The sequence below is a fragment of the Leopardus geoffroyi genome, chromosome D3, assembly GCF_018350155.1.
Source record: "Leopardus geoffroyi isolate Oge1 chromosome D3, O.geoffroyi_Oge1_pat1.0, whole genome shotgun sequence".
In the NCBI taxonomy this organism is placed as follows: Eukaryota; Metazoa; Chordata; class Mammalia; order Carnivora; family Felidae; genus Leopardus; species Leopardus geoffroyi.
Window position 1 is genome coordinate 82,816,837 of NC_059339.1, and position 21,638 is coordinate 82,838,474.

General features: G+C 41.0%; 1 protein-coding gene across 4 annotated transcripts in view; it reads left to right on the forward strand.

The window, feature by feature from the left end:
* Positions 1–423: 423 nt before the first annotated feature.
* CDH7 (cadherin 7) overlaps positions 424–21,638 on the forward strand; it is a 123,462-nt gene continuing 102,247 nt past the window's right edge. The window contains exons 1-2 of one of the 4 annotated variants that reach the window (XM_045456946.1): positions 424–1,037; positions 13,643–14,049. In XM_045456946.1, coding sequence (XP_045312902.1) covers positions 13,840–14,049 — 210 coding nt within the window. In that variant the 5' untranslated portion in view covers positions 424–1,037; positions 13,643–13,839. The other 3 variants (XM_045456945.1, XM_045456944.1, XM_045456943.1) reach the window with 3 other exon arrangements.

Genomic DNA, 21,638 nt, shown 5'->3' on the forward strand with positions numbered 1-21,638 from the left:
TGATCCTACTGAATATCAATATGAAACCTTTGTTTTCCTGAGTCTTTTAGTCCAGAACAATTATAAGAATTGGTCCCATCCCAGAAATGCGTTCATAAGACAAAGCAAGGCAGATGCATGTATGGCCATCAGAAAAATGTAAAGTTCTAGATTGTATGGTATTAGCCAGAATAATTAAGGATTTTAATACAGAAAAAAACAAAAACAAAAAACATGTCAAAGGCCTCAAAGATGAAGCCAATGTTTAATGTCTGGGTACCTGGAAAATGATAATGCCCTTGACAGAGAAGAGAATACTGGGGAAATCCAGTATTCAGATAGGTCTGTTCTGAACATCCTGAGTTTGGGTGATGACAGACAGTTGAGTGGAAGTGAACTATGAAATGGCCATCCAAGCGGGCCTGGACTTGGAGAGGTTTCGGGTGGTAGATGGAACTTTAAAAATGAAGCAATGTTTAGTAAACAGCAACGCTAGGCATCTGGAACTCAACAGGAGTTTAAAAAAAAAAAAAAAATTGCTGGTGGAATTATTAGCATATGACTGTTTTAAAGACTAAGAAGATGCAAGCTGACCCGGCAGGATGGACCGGATGGGGGAGAGCCAGTGTGCCTGAATGAACAGGAAAGCAGAGGGTGCTGACAAGGACAAGCCTTGCACCCACACTCGCTGTTAAGGATGGATAAGAGAAGCAGGGCACGTTCCCCCGACAGAATAGGAAAAATGAACGCACTCAGAAAGGATCTGTTCACCTCCCGAACCCTGACGACAGAACACCTAGCCATCAGGTGAAATCAAGCACCTGAGCCCAGGAAAACAGCGGGCTCAACTCTCCTGGCTGCAGCGCGCTCTCCGTACAAGCCCGGATCCCCTTCCCCAGCTCCCGAGGGTCCTTCCACCCCACCCTGCGCGTAAATCGCACCCCTCAGAAGTTCTGCGTTAGAGAACGCAGCGGGGAAGAACATTTTTGCAAGTAAAGAAAGTAGAACTAGGGCAGTCCGAGGAGATTGAAAGGGCAACACTATCACGCAAGAAAACTGTAAGTTCTGATTACTTTCATGACTTTGCCTTCATGCCTCAGGAGCTCAATTGATCACGGCTTCCACGACAGGTTGGGGGTGGGAGGGGAGGGCGCTCGGGAAAAAAAAAAAAAAAAAAATTCTCAAAACTCTCCTCCAGCTTCCGCGCTCTCAGATGCAAATACCTGGCGGAGAGATGGATGGGCCGCAGCCCCTCCTACTTTCCCCGCTCCCCTTGATTTCCCCGCGAAGGACTCCATCTGTACGGAGCCGTCAGGAGGGCGCTGGAGGAGGGGTGCGCGAGTGTGCGCGCGCGTGTGTGCGCGCGTGGCGGCGGAGCGGCTTCCTCTCCAACAGCCCTCACTGGGTCTCCAGGAGGTGCCCAAGTCTCAGTGGCTCCCCGGGCCGGGGTCGCCCGGCGCCGACCGCAGGCCTCCGCCGCCGACCACCCTCACCTCCTCGCCTCCCTCCTGCGCTGGCCCGGCGCCTTCTCGTCTTCTCTCGGGCGCTCGCCCTCTCGCCCTCTCTCCGGACGCGCGCTCCCGCTGGCTCCGGACCTGGCGTCTGAGCCGCTCGGGGAGAGGCGGCCGGCCCCTTGGAGCGGGCGGCGGCGGGCCGGGGGCGCCCGCGGCCCGGGCCGGGGCAGGGGCCCCGCGCCCCGCGGAGAGGGCTGTGATTGGAGCAGGAGCCCGCGCCCGGCCGGCCGCAGCGGGCGCCGGGCGGGCGCCGCCAGTCCGCCCCGCGCGCCGAGCTGCGCGCACTGGGTCCCGAAGCGCACGCGGGCGCCCGGCCGCTGAGCGCGCGCCCTCTCGGATGCCAACAGCCGGGTCGCTGGCGCCGGACGCCGCCGGGAGGGCAGCGAGGCCCCAGGTGAGTGCGTCCGCACGGGGCCGAGGAAGGCGCCGCCGGGCAGGAGCGCGCGCCCTCGCCGTGCGCCTCCGGGGGCCGGACTCGGCGGTGAGCGGCAGGCGGGCGGGGGGATCCGTGCGGAGTTTCCCTCGGCGTCCCCAAGTTTCCGCTGTGCGGCCGGGAGACGTGGCTCGGCGGGGCAGCACAGACGTGCGTACCGAGCCGCGGGCGCTCGGCCCCCCGAGAGCCCGAGCCGAGCGCCGCCGGGGGCGGCGCGTGTTGGCGAGTTCGGGGCGAGAGCGGATCCGCGCACGCTCCCGAAGAAGCGGTGAGGCCGGACTCTTGGACCGCCGTCCTCCAGGAGGGACGCGAGTGGGCCGCCGCTGACCTGGGGTGCGGGGGTGGGGGGGGGGAGGACTCCGCGCTGGCGGGGCCGCCGGCTCCGCGGCGGTCTGTGACTGGAAGGGGGTGTGCGCCGGCGTGCACGGGAGTCCTTGTAGCCGTCCACGCTGGACTCCTTTTACCTTTGGAGAAGGTGCCACTCGTCTAAGGGTGTTTTGCTCTTGCCTGTAATTAGTATTCTGCTGCGACGGTGCGTCTGCAGGGCTTGCCTCTGCTCGGCGCCCCCGCTTCCCCTCCGCCTGGCGGTACCTTAGGTTTGCGCTGGGAAAAGGGCACCCTGTTTCTCTGAATGCGCGGTGGACGTCTTCGTGGGTGCACCTGCTACGCGGCTAGTTGCCGGTATCCAACCTCCCTGCGTGGATTAATGAGAAGGGACCTTTGGTCTGTATTGGCTTCACGTTGTAGATCGTTAACCTTTTCGGATTTCATAGATATAGTTCAGGTGAGTAAAAGATTGGCCGTGAGTTCACCCAGCCTTGGGCAGTTGAGAACTGTGAAGAAATCATCAAGGACTGGGTGTCTCAAGGCTTTGGAGATCTGCAGACTGAACCGTGAATATACTTATGTTGCAAGAAATATCTTCCTTTTATTAGATGAGTGAAGTGAAATATCTTTAAGTAGGAGCCATCCTTCCTAATTCCTGTAACCAGACAGGTGTTCAGCAGATCATTTTCCATACAGAAGTAGATAAACAGAACTTTATGACAAGCGTACATTTAAAAGATCAGGTTCACGGCACAAAAGGACACATTTTAAAAGAGTTTAGGGGCGGTAACATCCCGTGTTTTAAAGGAAAGTTTGCATTGATTCACTACCAGCAACATCTAAATAGTTTGTGTCTTTATAAAGACAAGTTGGTGGGCCGGGGGGGTGGGGGGGGAGAGCTAAGGAAAAAAAGTAATTAAGTTAGGAGGCTTTCAGTAACTCACCAGGAATTCCTTTTTTTTTTCCCCCCCAAAGAACTAGTCAGACTTTATGTTTACCCAAGCTCTTGGCTCGTTACGGTATGTGACAGGAAAATACATCAAGAATCAGTTTCTTCATTTTTAGGGCTATTTGGAATAGTATGAATGAAAATGCAAAAGAATCGAGACCACGTAGCGAAACTGACAACTTTGTGGAAGTCTTGCTTATAGGTTAGTGTTTAATAAGGAGTGGAGTGGGAAAAGCAATTAGGTGGCCTTCAGTGTTAATAGTCTTATCTGGTAATGTCTGTGGACAGAAAAATAAAACAATAGTCAGTAGTACAGACCATCACCCTGCAAAAAGCTATTTCGGATTGCAGCTTTAATAAAAGGGCATTGTGCGCTTACAACGTGAGATATTATTGTAATTAAGGGCTGCGATAGGTCATTGGAATTGTGTGAACAATCAGCTGACAGGCTCACAACTCTCCTTAAGTCTACTTTTGAGACAATAGCACAGAGCTTTTCCCTTTTTTATAAAAGGGGACTTGTAAAGCATCTGTATTACTGCAGTTTACCCTTGAATTGACTCTAGTTTTTAGTGTCCAATGAAAAAGACAGGGTGGGGAGCATACTGAGTTTTGGCTACTGTTCAGCCTTCCCTAGATGTAAAAAACCAACCCCACTGTGTCTCCTCAGGCATGATTTCTTTGCTGGTCTCCCTATCGTTCAGCACTGTAGTTAATTTGACGGCAAAGCTGTTATAAACTTCTCTGCATAGAGTCAGATACTTTGTCACGTCTTTCAGAAATCTTTTATAAAGTAAAAGCCCATAGGTTGTTTAGTGTTGTGAGTATTTATGCCTCAGTGATCTTAAGCTTCCTTGATTTCACAAGGTTTTGCATTTGTTGTGCTAGGGGTTTGTATCCTATCATGGTTCTCTCTCACACGCGCACACAAACATTTTTTTGCTTGGTTGGAAGGCTTCAGAGCCTTAGTTTAAAATGGGAGCTTCAGGAACTTCTAAAATAACTAACACGCATTAGCGTGTTGCAAAGGGATTGTGATGGGAGCTTTTCTCCTTGGCGTAAAGGAATCCGTTGCTTCCAAATGGGGGGATAAAGGGGAGCTGAGGACAAGGAAAAAGACATGTGATCAGAGTCCTGTGTGTGACCATCTCCTCAGCCTCTGACAAGCAGAGCACATTTAGCTGTAACCAGCAATACGCGAGTGCCTCCTCTGGGGATTTGCCGGTTTTGCAGAAAAGCTACCCCTGCAAACATTTTCCCCCTTGTTGTTCGCAAGACTCCTCCCTGACAGAATTATCAGTGCAAATGACTATGCAGACATCTGTCCATATATTCATCTCAGATTATACTCTAGATTTTCATTCTGGTAGAATTTCTTTTAGGTTGTTTTGCAAAATGTTTATTGAAACATGATGCCTTTAAAAAAAAAAAAGAAACAAAACATGATGCCTTTTATTGAAGTCACAGACATCATACCTGGCTCAGTGTAAATGCTAAGGTAAATTACACAGTAAAATTGAGATGGCTGGGATGTTGTAGAAGCATAAAGGAGAAACACTATAAGTATATTTTCACTGTTACAATTGTACATGCATACGTATGTTATATATGACATATAAATAGCTCAGATGGACTGTGAGATGTCATTTTGTTTTCTTTTTAATTTGCATGGGCTTCTTCTAGTTAATTATAAACTCTTGCTCCTTTTTTCTTTTTCACTCCTTTTACCCGTGACAAGTTATTTGTGCTTCGTTGAAATCGACTCTGTAATCCACTTAGAGAAGTTTTCATTCCATGTCTGATAGCCAGATGCACGCTACAGGCTGTGTGATTCATTTCCAGGGCCCCTGCCTGAATATTTAGGCCAGTTAACGGTGGGAGGCTGTGGTCTGTGGTTGTAATGTTATCTGGCCCAGGGAGCTAATGGAGTTGATGGCAGTTTCTTTACGTGAGAAGTCGCATATCACGGAGGGTCCCCAGCCTCACTAATTAAAATGCAAAAAATTATACCTTTTAAGTTAAAAAAAAAAAAAAAAGAGGAGGGCTGTTTCATCAGTGTTAACATTACTGCAGCTAATCCTAAACTTTCAATGGTATATGGATAGAGAAGTTAAATGATAGTATGTTTTATAATAGAAGCTAAAGACGACAATATTAAATCTAAATAGTAAATGGCTATAGATAGGAGCAGACAGTCCTTTCAAAATACAGGATTTGTAGCAACAACCAAATAACCTTACATATACATCCTTACGTCTTAAGATATTGAGTTGGTAGCCTGCTTCTACAACATTCAAAGAGCTATTGTTTAAACTTCAGTGGACATCTATAGTGTCACAGTGAAGTGGGTATTCTTTGATCACCAGATTTGGAAAGGAGAGGAGATTTTAAAGTTGGATCTTCCTCAGTGTGCCTTTTGGGTAATATGGAAACGATAGTCCTAAATGGATCCGTTCCCCCTTATTCTCACTCTGCACTCATGACCCTTCTGGATAGAGTAATCCTGCTTGGAGAATTCCAACTCATGGTCCTATAAAAATTGGAGTAAGATTCAACTTACTTTTCTTGGCTTTTGGAGAATATATTCCAAAGAATATAATCTATTCCAAAGAATATAATCTATTCCAAAGATGATACATTAGAAGGATCTTTAGTATCAGAATGAGGAATGTTTAACATTTTAAGTTTTCTGGTGTAACCAATGATGCCCAGTGCCATTAAGAACTTGTCGCGTGACCTTGGGCATTTCACTAGAATTCTGTAGATACCGTTTTTCTTAGGGGTAAAAAAAAAAAGAAGAGGCCACCTTAGGTTTTTCTAATGTCTATTCCAGTTTTGTGGTTCCACCACTCAAGGAACCTTCAAACATCAGGGGGAACAGAGGGTTTAGGGACTTCTTTACTTTTTTTTTTTTCTTTTTGCACCATGAACCCTCAGGAGAGCCAAGCGATTACCTTCCTCAGCACTGAAGTGACATTCTCTCTGTCCCATAAACATTATCCTTGAAAGCTCTGCTTATGTGTGGTGGTCGGAAAATGTGGCCACAGATCTTGAAATGCTCCTTGCCCTGGATTACTTTCTGTCTATTGTGGAATTATGACATCTGCCCATTCATGAACAGGAGATTAGACTGTCTTTTCTTTCTTTTGTATTCCCTCAAATGTATTCAGTGGTTCTACTTTAAAAATAAATACAAGTAACAATGAACAAGTATTATCCTTTTTACCAAGCAGACTGCTCTAACTTTATGGACAGAGATAAGTCACAGTGAGGACCTCAGTGGTGACAGGTGGCTGCTGTCCTGGGGAAAGCAAGGGCAAAGGAAAGTCTTTTAAGAAGGCATTGGGTGAATCAGGAGGCAGTCTTTTCGTTGAATTTAAATAATGCTATTAAATGCTCAAGGACTGTTTTAAAAAGGCATATTTTTTTTTGGTCAGACAAAAAGGTACAAAAGAACGAATACATGGAAGGTTGTTCTTAAGGCAATGGTAATATTTTCATAGTGCCCTCTAACCACTGCTGTGAAATGGTATCATTTCCACTTTTGAACATGTATATTGTTCTCTCTTCATAAGGATCCATTAAAAATATGTTGCTTGTCAGAATGTAGTTCCACTTTCAATCAGTCTGGGAAATGACAGTTTCTTCCCAAAAGGCCAACAGCCAGATTTTAAAAATTTTTGTTACTGTTACAACTGTGATTTCTGGTAGTTATGTTTTGTAGATTAGCGAGCAAAACATCTTAGGGAATATCAGTTAGAGTCGAGAGATGTTGGACAGTCATTCATTATGGATTTTTCGCATTCTCACTGATTATTTTCTGTCAAGTACACGGAGTCCTCGAATGTCATTCTTACCACCGTTTTTCTAGAAAATGCAAGTAAGAATTTACTTTGGGGATATCACGATCCACATAATTGTGAACTGTACCTGTTTTTAAAGGAGAGGCACAAGTTGTTCGAATCTTCATTAACTTACCAGGAGATAAGAAATTATGTGTTCATGTGGTATATAGTCAGTACATTTCAAAATAGTTTCAGACCCGTGGGTGATGCAGCTCCAGACACAGAGAGCATGAGTGTCTGTCCCTTGCTTGTCATTTAGAGAAACTGTTGATAGTATTTAACTGAGCTAAGCCATCGGTTACTTATATTGAGCTGCAAAGAGAATATTCCACCCTAACTTTGCCACAGAACCTAAAATACGAATATGTGTCCCTTTAACATAACTGATCATCCTCTTGCATAGCTCAAGTTATTTCTAGAAGGCATGTAGCACTTGGAGAGATGCAGTTTAGCATGTATAAGTTAATTGGTAATCAGGCATGTGTTTAAAACTACTCTTGTGTTTGTATGTGAATGTGACTGGCTGAATACGATGCATTTCATGCTATTTGTCATGCTTTTTGCATGTTGCCTGTAATTTAGATGCAGCAGGTCCTGGCAGGTTTATGCTTTTGCTGATTAGCACTTGGGATGCTGATGCATACAAAATATTTTTTTGTCGTTAAGGGATTTTTAGTCTTTGTGTTTAGGTATGAACTAAACATTGTTTTGAGCCTATGATAGTCACTTGCTCTGATTTTGAAAAGTGGCTTCCCCGAGATGTTAAGTGGAGCAGAAAATCCAAGAAAATTTTATACTAATGAATTTGTGTGGGTAAAATAATAGCTATTAAGGTTAAGTGAATAATCAACCATCTACTTGGAAATAATTCTTTGCCACTTAGTTGAACAAAAATAATTGGAACAAAAAAGTAGCACGGTAAAAGTGGTGTCGGGTCAAATAAATGATGTTGATGTAGTAAATAACTACTTGACTGATCCTTACCACGGACCTTTTTTTCTTTTCTTTTTTCCTTTTTGCTTCCATCCACTTAAAATTTCCTTTTGGAGGTTCTCTCTTCCGTTCTTTTGATTAAGGTGTGTTGTGTTGTGTTGATCCCACTATTATGATTTTCATGTGCTTTTAGTTTGGCAGAAAAAAAAAGTTCCATGTTAAAAAATACGAGTTTTATTTTCTGATAGGGATTGCATTCAGTGTGTAGATTGCTTTGGGTAGTACAGACATTTTAGCACTATTTGTCCTTCTAGTCCGTGGGCAGGGAATGTCTTTCCATTTCTTTGTCTCCTCTGGAGTTTCTTTCATCAGTGTTTCATAGTTTTCAGGAAACAGGCCTTTCGCCTCTGTGCCAAGTTAGGTTTTTTCCTAGGATATTGGATGGTTTTTGGTGCAATTGTAAGTGGGCTTCATCCCTTACAAGTTTTAGCTTTAAAATGTCAAGAGGAAAACATTTTAAACCTTACTCAGATATATGTGTGTGTGTGTGTGTAATCTAAAATTTAATGTGTGTATATATATGTATATCTTAAATTTTAGATTATATATATTAGATATATATGCATACATTAAATTTTAAATTACCAGTCCGGTAGCAGCCACTACTGTCTTTCAAACATCTGATTGGCTCCTATTCAGTTCTTTTCTCCTTAGGTAGAACCTGTTGTTTTTCTCCCCACAGCTATAATGCTACCCATTTGTAACTGTCTGGAAGTTGACATAGATCTGTAGAGGTTACCTAAAGTGTGTATATATCCCAACACATCGTTGTTCTGCACTGTCTTTCTTTCTGAGCCAGCAGTAGTGAACAGGTCAGCCCTCCAGACCTCCAGTGGGTCACCGCCCCAAGCTTTCCCATGTAAGACATAATGACACATAACACCGCTTGGATGCAGGGGTCTCTGCTTGTTTCTGATGGGACTTTCCCTCTGTTAATGGGGACTGTTTCTGATGGGGAAACAGTGGGGACTGTTTCCCTCTGTTAATGGGGACTGTTCCCTTGTTTCTGATGGGACTTTCCCTCTGTTAATATGAAACTCAGGAGGCAGAAAGAAGGGAAAAGACTAGAGGGATGGAGACCTAACTAGGCAGGGTGCAGGGTTTTGCTTTGGGGCACAGATTTGCGAGTCCGAATTTAACCCTTTGTGAGAAATGGCAACAATTGTGATTGGTTGTGTGCTCAAATTCATTTAAATGTAAAAAACAATGTTATTGGGGTGCCTCTCTAAGTGCGGACACTTGTGGGATGATAGGAAGCCTCTTTGCAATAGGGAATCTCAAGTTCATCCTTGGATGACTTCTCTTTGAAGACCACGAATAACGGAAGGTTTTTCATAGTGCTTCAGAGCCTATCATTTCCTTCATGATCTCTCAGGTCAGGTCAGGATTAGTTGGGTTGACCCGCTGTACTGGTCTTTACCTTGAAAACCAGATCTGGTCGTAAAGGAAGGCAAGGATTTGGGGAAGCCTCATGACGAAGGGTCGTCTGCCCTGTGACTTTCCCCCTGCTGTTGTCAGTTGTTCATTCCAGGCAGAGTTATTAGTCACTGTCAACAATGTTGATCAACAATGAATCTCCCCTACTCCAATCACAATCATTCACATGGGAGATTCTGACTATATGAGTGCATTTCACAGAGGGTATTGTAGAATCATTTATCTGCTTCATAAAAATGAGAATTTTATCCTCCAGTAATGTACACAAAGTCCGTTAAAATATTCTTGTACGCTATTAAAGACCTTTAAAGAAAGGTAAATGAAATTTGGATCAAGAGCCTTCAACTACTGCAGAAAAATATGATGGACTTTTTTTTTTCCAAAGTGATATTGAGTCATAAAAATGGAAGAGTTACCAAGGAATTTATATATTGACTTACATGGTTAATTTCCCATATTAAAAACATGAAGTTGATCGTAATGAAAAGAAAATTTGTAAATATGTTCTCAGTGTCAATTGCGTGTGTCTACTTCTGTTCTAGATACTAGGGTGGGTCTTCCTGTTCACCAAGGTTTTTATTAATCACTGCTTTTAAAACACTTGGTTTTAAATAGGTAAATACAGATCTCCGGTCTCTTTCACAAATATTAACCCAGTGACTATAAAGTAACCCATGGTGTGTTTTGTAACTCACTGCTTTTGTATGTTCTGGCTTGTTTGGTAACTTCACAGTCTTGAGTGGAAGAGAAAAGATCTTCAAGAGGCAAGAAGAGTAATTTAAACATCTCATGTTAAAATTCCTGCTAAATTTCATAAATGTAAAAAAATGCTTTTATATTCCTATGACTTTCTTATATCCTTCTGCCCTTTCATTAACAATGTGTGCTTTTTCACAGCTTAAAAAAGGCCAGCAAAACCAATTCTATATAATTGTCAAAAGCAGAGAAGTGACATCTGTTAAAAAAAAAAAAAAAAAAAAAAAAGACTTTATAATTTAGTTCATCTCCCTCATTTTGCAAATGTGGAAAATGAAATCCCAGAGGGATCTAAGGTCATCTAGCAAATGGTGGAGGTTTTAGGGCAAAGACCCCAGTGATCCTGTTCCTGGTCCAGATTATATTTCTTTTTCTTATTAGCGAACATTTTGAGTGAGCTCAAATCTCTCCAATTCTGATGCCAGTCTTTGACGTATAAAAATCGCAGAGGACATGCCTTTAGGAAAGAATGTACTGCATTCTTTTTTTAAAAGTATTTTGGTGCCATTGTCCATATTCATCTAGATTTTTGGGTTCATGATCCATATGGTTCTCTGGCGGTGACTGGACCTATCGAGAGTGTTTTCATTCAGTGTAAGAGTTGTCTAAAACATCTTCCTATAAAGAACGTTAACATGAAAACTAACATTACTTCACAAACTAACTTTAACATAACCAGTATCAAACTAAAAAATACCATCACAATAATAGATAATAACCCCAACAGCTTTTTTTTTTTTTAAGGCTGTTAGTTGCATCAGGGATCATCCTTAGTTTTTCATGATTTGCTTATTTAATCCTATGAAGTAGATGCAGTTATCTGTTTTGTAAGTTAGAGGCTTACGGCTTCCTCTCTGGAACGCATGTTAGAATTGAAATAACGTGTCCAAGGCTGCATAGCTAAGACAGGGCAGACTCGGAATTCTAATCCTTCTCTGGTGCAGGTGCCCACACTTTTTCTGGGTGTATAATTTTAATAACTCCCCACATACTGGATTCCATTTGCCACTCAGGTTCTTAGAAGTTGGATGTATTTAGGGGCGCCTGGGTGGCTCATTCGGTTGGGCATCCGACTTCAACTCAAGTTGTGATCTCACGGCTTGTGAGTTCAAGCCCCGTGTCGGGCTCTGTGCTAACAGCTCAGGGCCTGGAGCCTGCTTCGGATTCTGTGTCTCCCTCTCTCTCTGCCCCTCCCCAACTCATGCTCTGTCTGTCTGTCTCTGTGTCTCCCTCTCTGAAGAATAAATAAAACAGTAAAAAATTTTAAAAATAAAGTTGAATGCATCTCACCGTGTAACAGTGTTCTCAAGTTCACTTGAACCATAAAGTGGCCTTAATAATATAACTTAACTATGTTACCTTAAAAAAAAATTGTCTTCGGGACCAAAGTATTTATCTCCTTGTTTTTCTGAGAAAACACATTCTCTCTTGAGGAAGTAGAGCAGCGAAACTGGAATATTCTTTGGCCCCAGGTCTCCTAAGCTCGACAGTCCTGTGACCACACTCTAACCATCCCCCTCCGCCCCGGAACATGGTTTTTTGCCACTGGCATGAAGGGAACCACATGACCTTGGCCCTCCCCATGATGACAGCCATTCCCACAAAAGCCACTCAGTATGAGTTCCTGGCTCATCGTAGACTAGTCCATACTAGTTTCTGTTTCCCAGCAAAGAAAGACACGCCTATGTGCCTTCTTTAACTACAGATAACCTGTGTCTCAGGTGGGTTAGCTCAGACCTCCCTGCAGTGAACTTTCCGCCTGATGGGGGAGTGTGGTGGCTACATGGGAATACAAAGATACGACCCCACGTTACTTCTTGTTTATAATTCTAAGTCTTAGAACAACTAGCCCTTCCAGAGTGATTTCTAAATGGACCAGATTCCTTTTTGATGTTGAGATAACCGATCTGGATTTTAGGAGAAGGTGTTCATTGCCCAGGTTATGGTGAATATGCTCCAATAATAATTGGCCTATTCTGGTAGTTCTCCACATATGTCAGCTGTATGTTGGATTATTCTGCAGTGCCCTCTGGAATTCAGAAGTTGATGATAGACATATTTTTAACACGAATGTGTTCATTAGAACAGAGATCAAAGTGCAACCTGTTTTTACAGGTGGGTGGACTATTTTAACGTATTTAATACGTTTAATACATTTCATTTTTCTTCTAACAAGATAAGACATTTTCCATAAGCAGGCTTTACTGTCAGAAATCATCTAATGAGTTACAGACACTCTTGTTACAGGAGAGACAGGTAGAAAGATGGAAAAGCTTATAAGGTAAAGACAGTGTATTTTCTACTTTGATTGGGAACTATCTTTTGGCTTCATGTTCCTAAAACTGTATTTTACCTCCTCTCCCTCAAAAAAAAAAAAAAAAAAAAAAAAAAGAAAAAAGAAAAAAGGCAAACATTAGCCTTCACCTTCATTATCCTATTGATTTATTTATAGGTAGTCGAATGAATTTACAAACCAAAGGGCAGCATAGTGATTTAAGCATTTTGCCATAAATCCTCATTCCTCTGTGTTTTGGGGTATGTTTGGAAGTTTCTCTTGTAACTGACCTTGTATCTCTTGCATCGTCAAGAATTCTGCATCCGACACAAGTGGACTTTAGAAGAAAAGTTGTTTTATTCCCATGCTGCTGCTGACGCCTTCTGGGTGCACGCTTGCTGTGAGCGGGGCTCACAAAGATAGCTGAGTCTTCAGACCGCTCTAATGATCTCTTCGTAATCCGTAAATATTTAGGCGAGAAGGCCCTACTGTGTGCACAAGCCCTGCTCTAGGATGTTCGATAAATATTCGTGGGGTAGCAAATAACGGCCATCCTATGGCATAACGTACCAGGCCACACAGCCGACGTGACAATAGGTTTGAAGGGTGGAAAATGGAAACCACTGAGCTTTTCAGCTGATCACAATCAAATCAGAACACATCAAAACAGCTGGTGTTCTGTGACTCGGAATCAATCAACCGGTTTTGAATCACCTCATACCTCTTTATTTCTCTTTACAGTTTCACAGAAGAGATTTAAGCCAGCATATGTCCTTCCCATTTGGTTAAATCCCTGCTTTGAGCAGCTTGGCTTTCATATTCTAATACCAGCGAATGAAACTGACTGTAACATAAAAGAAAAAAAAATAGTGATAAAGGCCGGCATTAGGATGATTTCTTTAACCGACGTTGCTCCGTTTGTATTAAGTAAACCGGGTAATCCTGCATGAGCAGTCTTGGTGTGGTTTAGAAACATGGCACCAGTCGTTGTACGGCTTGAAGTTCATCATCAATATTTTAATGATTATCCAACTCCCGGTATCTGGGGAAGATCAACAGTAAGTTAGCAAATGAGAGTTAAAAGTTACGATGTATTCTGGTTTCTGACACTGGCTCTTCCTTTTGTTCTGCCAGGTACCTATTACACCATTCTTTGGCGAAGGTTATTCAGCAGTGGTGACCCCTTACAATCGAACACTCTACAAATTATTATCTCTGGACTCCCAGCTGACACCCTGCCGGAGGCAAGAGCTACTGAGCCAACTGGAACTGTGCCTTTTCTCTTGTCAAGGTTTTTTTCTTACACAGGAAAAAGGAAGAAAAAAAAAAAGATGAAGTTGGGCAAAGTGGAGCTCTGCCATTTTCTGCAGCTAATAGCGCTTTTCCTGTGTTTCTCTGGGATGAGTCAAGCAGAGCTCTCCAGGTCCAGATCAAAGCCCTATTTCCAATCAGGGAGGTCCCGGACCAAGCGCAGCTGGGTGTGGAATCAGTTCTTTGTGCTGGAGGAATACATGGGTTCAGACCCTCTCTATGTAGGAAAGGTAGGGCATTTGGCCTTTCAAAGTCGCAAATGATTATTGTGAATGTCTGCGATTGGATGGAGAACTGCTCTTTTTGCTTTGGGGATGGAACACGTAAACTTGTTGCTCCTGTGAAATAGTTCGTGAAGTTTTTGGCATTAGTTCCTCTGAAAGTAGAGCCTGGGTTGGTATCCGTACAGGGAAGCCACAATTTAGGGAGTGATGCTTTAATCCTGCATCTAGATGAGTCCGCAGATGTCTAGTTTACCAGGATTGTGGCACACTGATAAAACTTTTATTTCCAAAATTAGAACAAGAATATTCACTAATAAACGAAGAGTGGTGGGCGCTTCTAGCCAGTTGATTCGTTTTTTAGCTTCATTTTTGGGGGTCGGTACGGTGCACACACTAACTTTGTGCGTATCTTTCCTTTTCTGATACTTGCATTTGAAAAACTGCCAAGTGACATTATTGGGTCTGTTGTCCCTCAGTCATGAGTGGTTCTGACCCCCCTTAGTGGTGGTCTTGTGTTGGTGGATCTGTGGTTTTGTTTTTTAGATTTTCTTTTTGGTTAAAAAATGAATGCGGACAGAAGTCAGTTTCTAATCGACATTAGACCAAAGGTGGGCACCTTGTGGTACGTGGGTTCGGTGGTCACGTCCTCGTCGGAGCCAAATTGGGATGTTGCCCTTCCCGCCACAGATTCTTTCCCTTTGAGTACTTGGGCATGGGATTTGCATTCAAATGCTTTCTGAACTGAGGGGCCTTTGGAGAGAGCATGGCCTTTCCCCCTACCATCCTTGTATCCTGTTCCCAGTCTCTAACCTGCTGCAAGTTTGATAATGTTCATATTTGTAAAGATATTTGGAATTTCTCGTTTTGGTACCGGTAAAGAGTTTCTAAGTAGAATGCACTGGCAAGATGTCTATACATCCACATTTCTGTACTTTGCCAGTTTTATGTGTCTATTCTTGATAAAATGGAGCGTAGCACGCTGATGAACTTATCTGAGAGAATTTTCAATTTTGAGTGCTTGAGGAAGAATCTTTGCCGTTTATTCCATGGATCATTGTTTCATTTGAACACACCTTAAATAAGAGTGAAACATCTGTTTTTGTTGATGAGTATCTATATAAGTCAAGGTAATCTTCATTATATTATTTTTCTTTTAATGCCTCTATATTTTACAAATACCGATACTATATTTGTTTATATATTTGTTTATAACAAAAAGGATGAACAAGTTAAGGGTTTCCAGGGATATGCCCAATTGTAGCATTTTTCTGACCTAACAAAGAATATGTAAGTACACAGAGCCATTCTGCCTTAACCAGTAGGGTACCATCATGTATACTGTGCATGTACTAAATCTCTCTGTCTCAGTCTCTCTTATCCATATTCTTGTAAACGAAGTGAGAGCAGTAATCATTATGCGGTGTTATTGACGAGGAATCTAGCTTTTAATTTCATTCATTTGTAATGAATATTTAACAGATTCATCAAAGTTTGTTTTCAGTAGATAGGTGTATAAAAATCAACTAATTCATAAAGAATCAGTAGTTATTAGCTGAAATCACACTTTTATGGGAATGTAAAATTTTCTAAAGGCAACGAAGATATTCCCATTAATTGAGTTTTAAATGGAGTTGCTTGAATGAGGTTGAGATTTTGAAATCAACATTACTTAAAATTTTAAAAGTGCTCTTATTTCAACTTTTAAAGTTTTCACATCATAATTGAGAGTGCTTATATCGAAATAATCCCCTTAAGTCCATTTAGAATTCTGGAAATGCATGCCCCTAGGTTAAATTCCAAATGCACATAAAGCTACTGGGCAATGCTGATGTCATTTTTCTAAGAGAGATTGTGGGATTCCTTGATTGGTAATGTTATCTGTGCTTCTCTTTCAATTAATCAGTGACCATTGTTTAGTAGATTTTATGTGACAGGAAGCAAGTTTGTGTTTATCTCTTGCAGGCTATATCATGGGAGTTCAGTATTGCCATTCACAGTGAAATAATGTCCAGGGTGGTAAATAGGTTAAAAAACAAACCAACCAACCCATGATTGAAAAAAATACAGAAAAAAAGACAGTGAAATAATTTCAGATGGAGAGGGAATTTATAGACAAAGCACCAAAGGCTTCAAAGGAGCAATTTACATTTGCTTAGAAAATACTTTTGGATTGTATGTATGAGATGCCAAAATGAATCTCCTTGGTTTGATGGTCTGAATAAGCAGTTATAACAATGAGTTTGACCTTGGCACATTTTCGATCACTTGGGGTCTGTGAAATGGATTTTCCTTTTTTTTTTTTTTTTACTTGAGGAAGGTAATGGGTGTGACCAAAGGTTTTCCCAGGACATAGAAAATGAAAAATTATAGATGTAGACGAGGAAGAATGGAGAGACAGATGTTCATGGAAAGGAAAGAAGGAACGCAATCGTTACTTTTTGCGGACACATATTTAACCTGTACTAAATGGATGGTCAGACTCTTCGCCTTCCTGACACAATCCAGCTACTTAATTTGGAAAATATAAATAATGACTTTGATGAACGTGATAGTCTAGTTTGATCACATAATGGATAAGTACAGTGTGTGTCAGATCGACTTCAGTTTTATTGCGGACTCTATGACTTCCTACTCATTGTGGAACTTTGGATAAATTGCCTAATATTACTAAATTTTACTAATATTATTAAAATTTACTAAATATTACTAAAATCAGCTCTAAAATGGGAATAATGAAGGGCGCCTGGGTGGCTCCATTGCTTCAGCATCTGATTCTTGATTTCAGCTCAGGTCATGATCTTGTGATCATGTGATCGAGCCTTGCGTCAGGCTCCATACTTGGGTGTGTCTGTCTGTCTGTCTCTCTCTCTCTTTCAACCCCGTTTCCCCACTCATGCTCTTTCTCTGTCTCTCTCTCTCTCAAAATAAATAATAAACATTAAAAAAATAAAGACCGTGGGGTTAATAATACCTATAATCCAAGTGTCTTTCTGAGAATAAATGAGATCAAAATATTTGGAACATATATTAATTTAATCTAGACATTCTATTTATCTACTTTACATATACTGTTTATAAAAACAACTGCATTCCAGATGATCTATTGTGTGTCCAGGGTTGTATTTGTTATCCTTCAAGTGAAAGCAGACATTATTTTATGTACTAAATAGTACTTAAACTTTTTGCAGTCATTTAGGAGAATGGTCTGTGTAGGGTGTGCTTAGAAATACAGCACATCTTCATATTTCTTTCTGAGTAGACTATGGCAAAAATATGGTTAGTAAGCAGGTGACTCTTTAAACACAGGGAATTCACATGTCAGAGAGATCGTATCTAATTCTTTAGACCTTCAAATTTGGAGACCATATTTATGGATGGTGGGCAACAAGATGTATTAAATGAAATTTGGTCATTAGGACATTGAGGCTAATGTGGTTAGAAGATGGCTGGTGCTATTATTATTATTTTAGGCAGTTTCCTGGGTTTGTGTAACATAACAAGTCAAGACCAAAGTAGAACAGTCTGTGGAAGGGGACCAGCAGTGCTTCTAGAACCCTCATCAAGAGACCTCCTTGGTACATACTTCTGGGCTGTGTTAGAATCTGACATTTACCATTAGCATCCCACTTTATTCTTGTGATACAAATTGATAAACTCGTGGATCTAAATATATAGACTTAAGGAAAGAATCACTAGACATTACTGTGGCAGGACTTTTTTATTGAGGCGTAATTGATATATAACATGTATGTATGTAAATATATACCCATATATACATGTGTACGTATACATATATATATATATATATATATATATATATATAACGTATTATATTGATATATTAGTTATAGGCTTACAGCATAATGGTTCAATATTCGTATATATTATGAAATGTTCACTATAGTAAATCTAGTTAAAATCTGTCACCTTACACTTTACATTGCTACAATTTTATTTTTTTCTTGTAATGGGAACTTTTTAAGATTTCCCCCCTTAGGAATTTTCAGATATACAGTGGAGTGTCATTAACTATAGTCACCATGCCTTACGGAGTACCGTTTCAAAGACTAATAGTGTGCCCTTCTCTAAGAGTAGCTCTTAATTACCGTCATGACTGTTTTCTTGTCCTTTTACAGGGAGAATTAGGTGGAGAGTCCTCTCCCGCCCCTCCCCCCCACCCCGTGACTGGCTATTTGAAGTACACAGGAATGTCACCCTGAACTGGCTATTTGAAGTACACAGGAAGTAGCAGTTTCCAGCCTTCTCATTGCATCACAATGCACTTTTCTAGATTAGTCTTTTCCTTGCCTTGGCATTTCTCACTAAATGTCCCCTTAACCATCTGACACAAAAAAATTTGTCTACAGAACCACTCGGCCTCTGTTCCAGGTATTAAGTGTTTTTCATCTCTTCTGCCCATAATGGGCTGCTAGCTGATGGCTGTGCTCTGGGCTGTTACTTTCCCTGAAATGTGTGCTTCGTGCCTGTTCCGCGGTCGGCTCTCTAGCTGTTAACATCACTCTTGCCTTTTAGGCTACTCCCCTCTCTTCCCTCCTCATTCAGGCAGAATTTATACCTGTTACCCTGGTCGAAATCAAATATATAAGAAATGCAGTGTGGGATTCACTCTGCTTTAAATTTAAGCTTGCTGGAAAGCATTGGTGAGCATTTTCCATGCATTTGATTGCACCTCAGCAATATCTCCTACCAAGAGATTCTCTGTCTCCTGATAACTGAAGCTATGTTCAGCGTTCCAGAAAAGAAATATTCATCTTGAAAATAGGTTGTGTTTAAAAACTGAGTTCTGCATTAGATTCCTTAATGGGGCAAATTTATATTCGATGCACAAAAAGAAAATAATCACAAATATTCCTTAGGAAAGAGCATGTTCATCATAGTCAAATTTCTGTTTTATAGATTTGGGAGAGCAAGAATGCAAAAGTGTCCTCCAAATCTATAGATGACTTAAAGTTGGCTCCGGTCGTAGAAGACAGCAAAATACAGTTCGTTTGCCCTCTGTATGTATGGAAAACCCCCTTTTCGTATTGTCTTCATAAGCAGAGTGAATTAAGAAGACTCTTGTTCTTATCTTTTTGTTTCTTTGCTAATAGAAATGGAGGGCTCCTGTGGCTTCAAAATGAATTTGGACTTGGATCAGCTCTATGGGATACAAATACGTTTAGATATTTAGAAATACTCTTTTGACAGTTATTTTTAGCTTTTATACTCCAGCATAACTAGTAAGTATTAAATGCATTTTCTTCGCATAAGATCAATGATTCAGAGTCTTTGTTTATTTCCTTTAAACTATGATGGAAATAAAACATGTCAGTTTTTGCCACTAAAATGAAAAATCCTACCATTAATTTAGTTTAACATTGGTCGTTTTCTCTTTAAAATTATCTTATGTTAGAAATGAAGGTTACGATTGCCAAAGGCTTTATCAGGGGAGGCTGCACAGCTCTAGATGGAGGAGAGAGAACTTACAGTTATCAGCCTAATAATAGTCAAACTAGATAGTGTAGATTGGCTCTAAATTTTGTGAGTATCTGTGTTGGTCAAAGTCACTTAAAAATGCTGTCATTTTTAATGTGTTTTTTTTTTTTTTTGGTATGTATTTTACTTGTCGCCCATTGATGGGAGAAGCAAAAATTAACGTTCATTCTATACCACTGTGTTTTTATGTTGTATGAAGCTGTGTTTTTAAGTGCAAACGACAAGAGATAACGTAAAATGATGTTATCAGGCACTTTCTATACTAAGTGCACTGTAATTGTTTGACAAGCTCTATATGCAGGGCTCACTGATAGAGTCACAGAAATTGCAGCAGTCTCTGTAACTCACCAAGATAATTGACAGATTTAGATAAATAGCAGGGCGGTCACTGAGCCTTTGCTGGTTCAAGCATATGGATAAGAACTGTATTGGAAGAAATTTCATCCTGATCATTTTGCATGATTTGTATTGATTATCTGTGATAATGATTATGGTCACCAGAGCGAAATTGTAGTTTGTATGAATATGCCTAACATTATCTCCCCCAAACTCACTTTGGCATGCTGTAAAGCCTCTTACGTTCTCTTCTTTTTTCTCTCTCCTTTTTCTTCTTCAAATGCTTACCAAGGGTCTGTTCTATGATAGGTATTGTGTTCGGTAGGAGAGTTAAAACACACACACACACACACACACACACACACACACACACCCCACTCTTCTCCTTCATAAAATTTAGTCTGGTTGATAAGCCAAGAAGGTAACCAGATGGCATGGGAAAGCAGTAAATTCTACAGGTAATCTACAGCTGTGGAGGTGGGAAAAACAGAGGAACTAATTCATGCATCCGTGAACAAATGCTTGCATGAGGATACCTGACATACCTCTGTGATTTCATAATCCTTTTATACAATCTTCAAACCAAAGCAATAAAAAATTACTTTCTTTTAATGTAGGACAGAGTCTTTTAAAATTATACTGGGGGGAAACTTTATGCAGTAGAAAGATCAATAAATAGAAACCCTAGGTTATATACTTACAAGTTCCTTGTTTTTGAGCACTGTTCTAAAACATAATAAAATGTTATCCTCACAAATATTAAATGGAGATCAAATAGGTAAACACTTTAGAATTTTTATTTTAAAATAACTTCGGACTTACAAAAGGTTGCAGAGTACTTTTCCCAAACCCAGCCTTTCCAAATGTTAGTATTGGACATGACTATGCTTAATATTTAAACCATGAAATTAACATGGATATATTACTATTTACAACAACTTGTAGTCAAAAATTTCCAACTATTACAATAAAGTAAAGCAAAAGTTTGGAATTGCGAGTAGCTTGTTTTGAGAGTATTCTGCAAGTCGAGCAAACGTTTCTAACAAATTTTAACTTGATAGATGAGTGATGTCTTGCAATATGAATAGTGCATGATGCCGAACATCACACGATCACAACTGTGCCAATGGTTCTTGAAATTTTCTTTTGCATACAAATGCTTTGGATTACAAGCATGTTTCCAGAACCAATTAGGCTTGCAAACCAAGGTTTTACTGTACTTTGATAGGAGCCCACCTGGTATCACATTTCACACTTATTTTGTGATCTGGGTCTTTTCCAGTCTGGGATGGTTCATCAGTCTTTCATTGTCATTCTTGACCAGTGATTTGGTAGCATATTTAAAAAAAATTTTTTTAATGTTTATTTATTTTTGAGAGAGAGAATGGGGAAGGGACATAGAAGGAAACAAAGAATCTGAAGCAGCCTCCAGGCTCCAAGCTGTTAGCTAGCACAGAGCCCGATGTGAGGCTCGAGCCCACAAACTGTGAGATCATGACCTGAGCTGAAGTCAGACGCATAACCAACTGAGCTACCCAGGAGCCCCTTGGTAGCATATTTTCCGATCTGTCTTAGTTTCATGTTTCTTCCTAATGGAGATATTTTAGGTGATGTATTGACAAGGATGCCACAGAGGGGATGTTGTTCACTTCTCAGTGCCTTTTGTCAGGAGGACGTTGATATGATTCATTAGTGGTGATGTTGACTCTGGTCACTTGGTTAATGTGCTGTCTCTAGGTTCTTCTGAAAATACACGTGAAAGT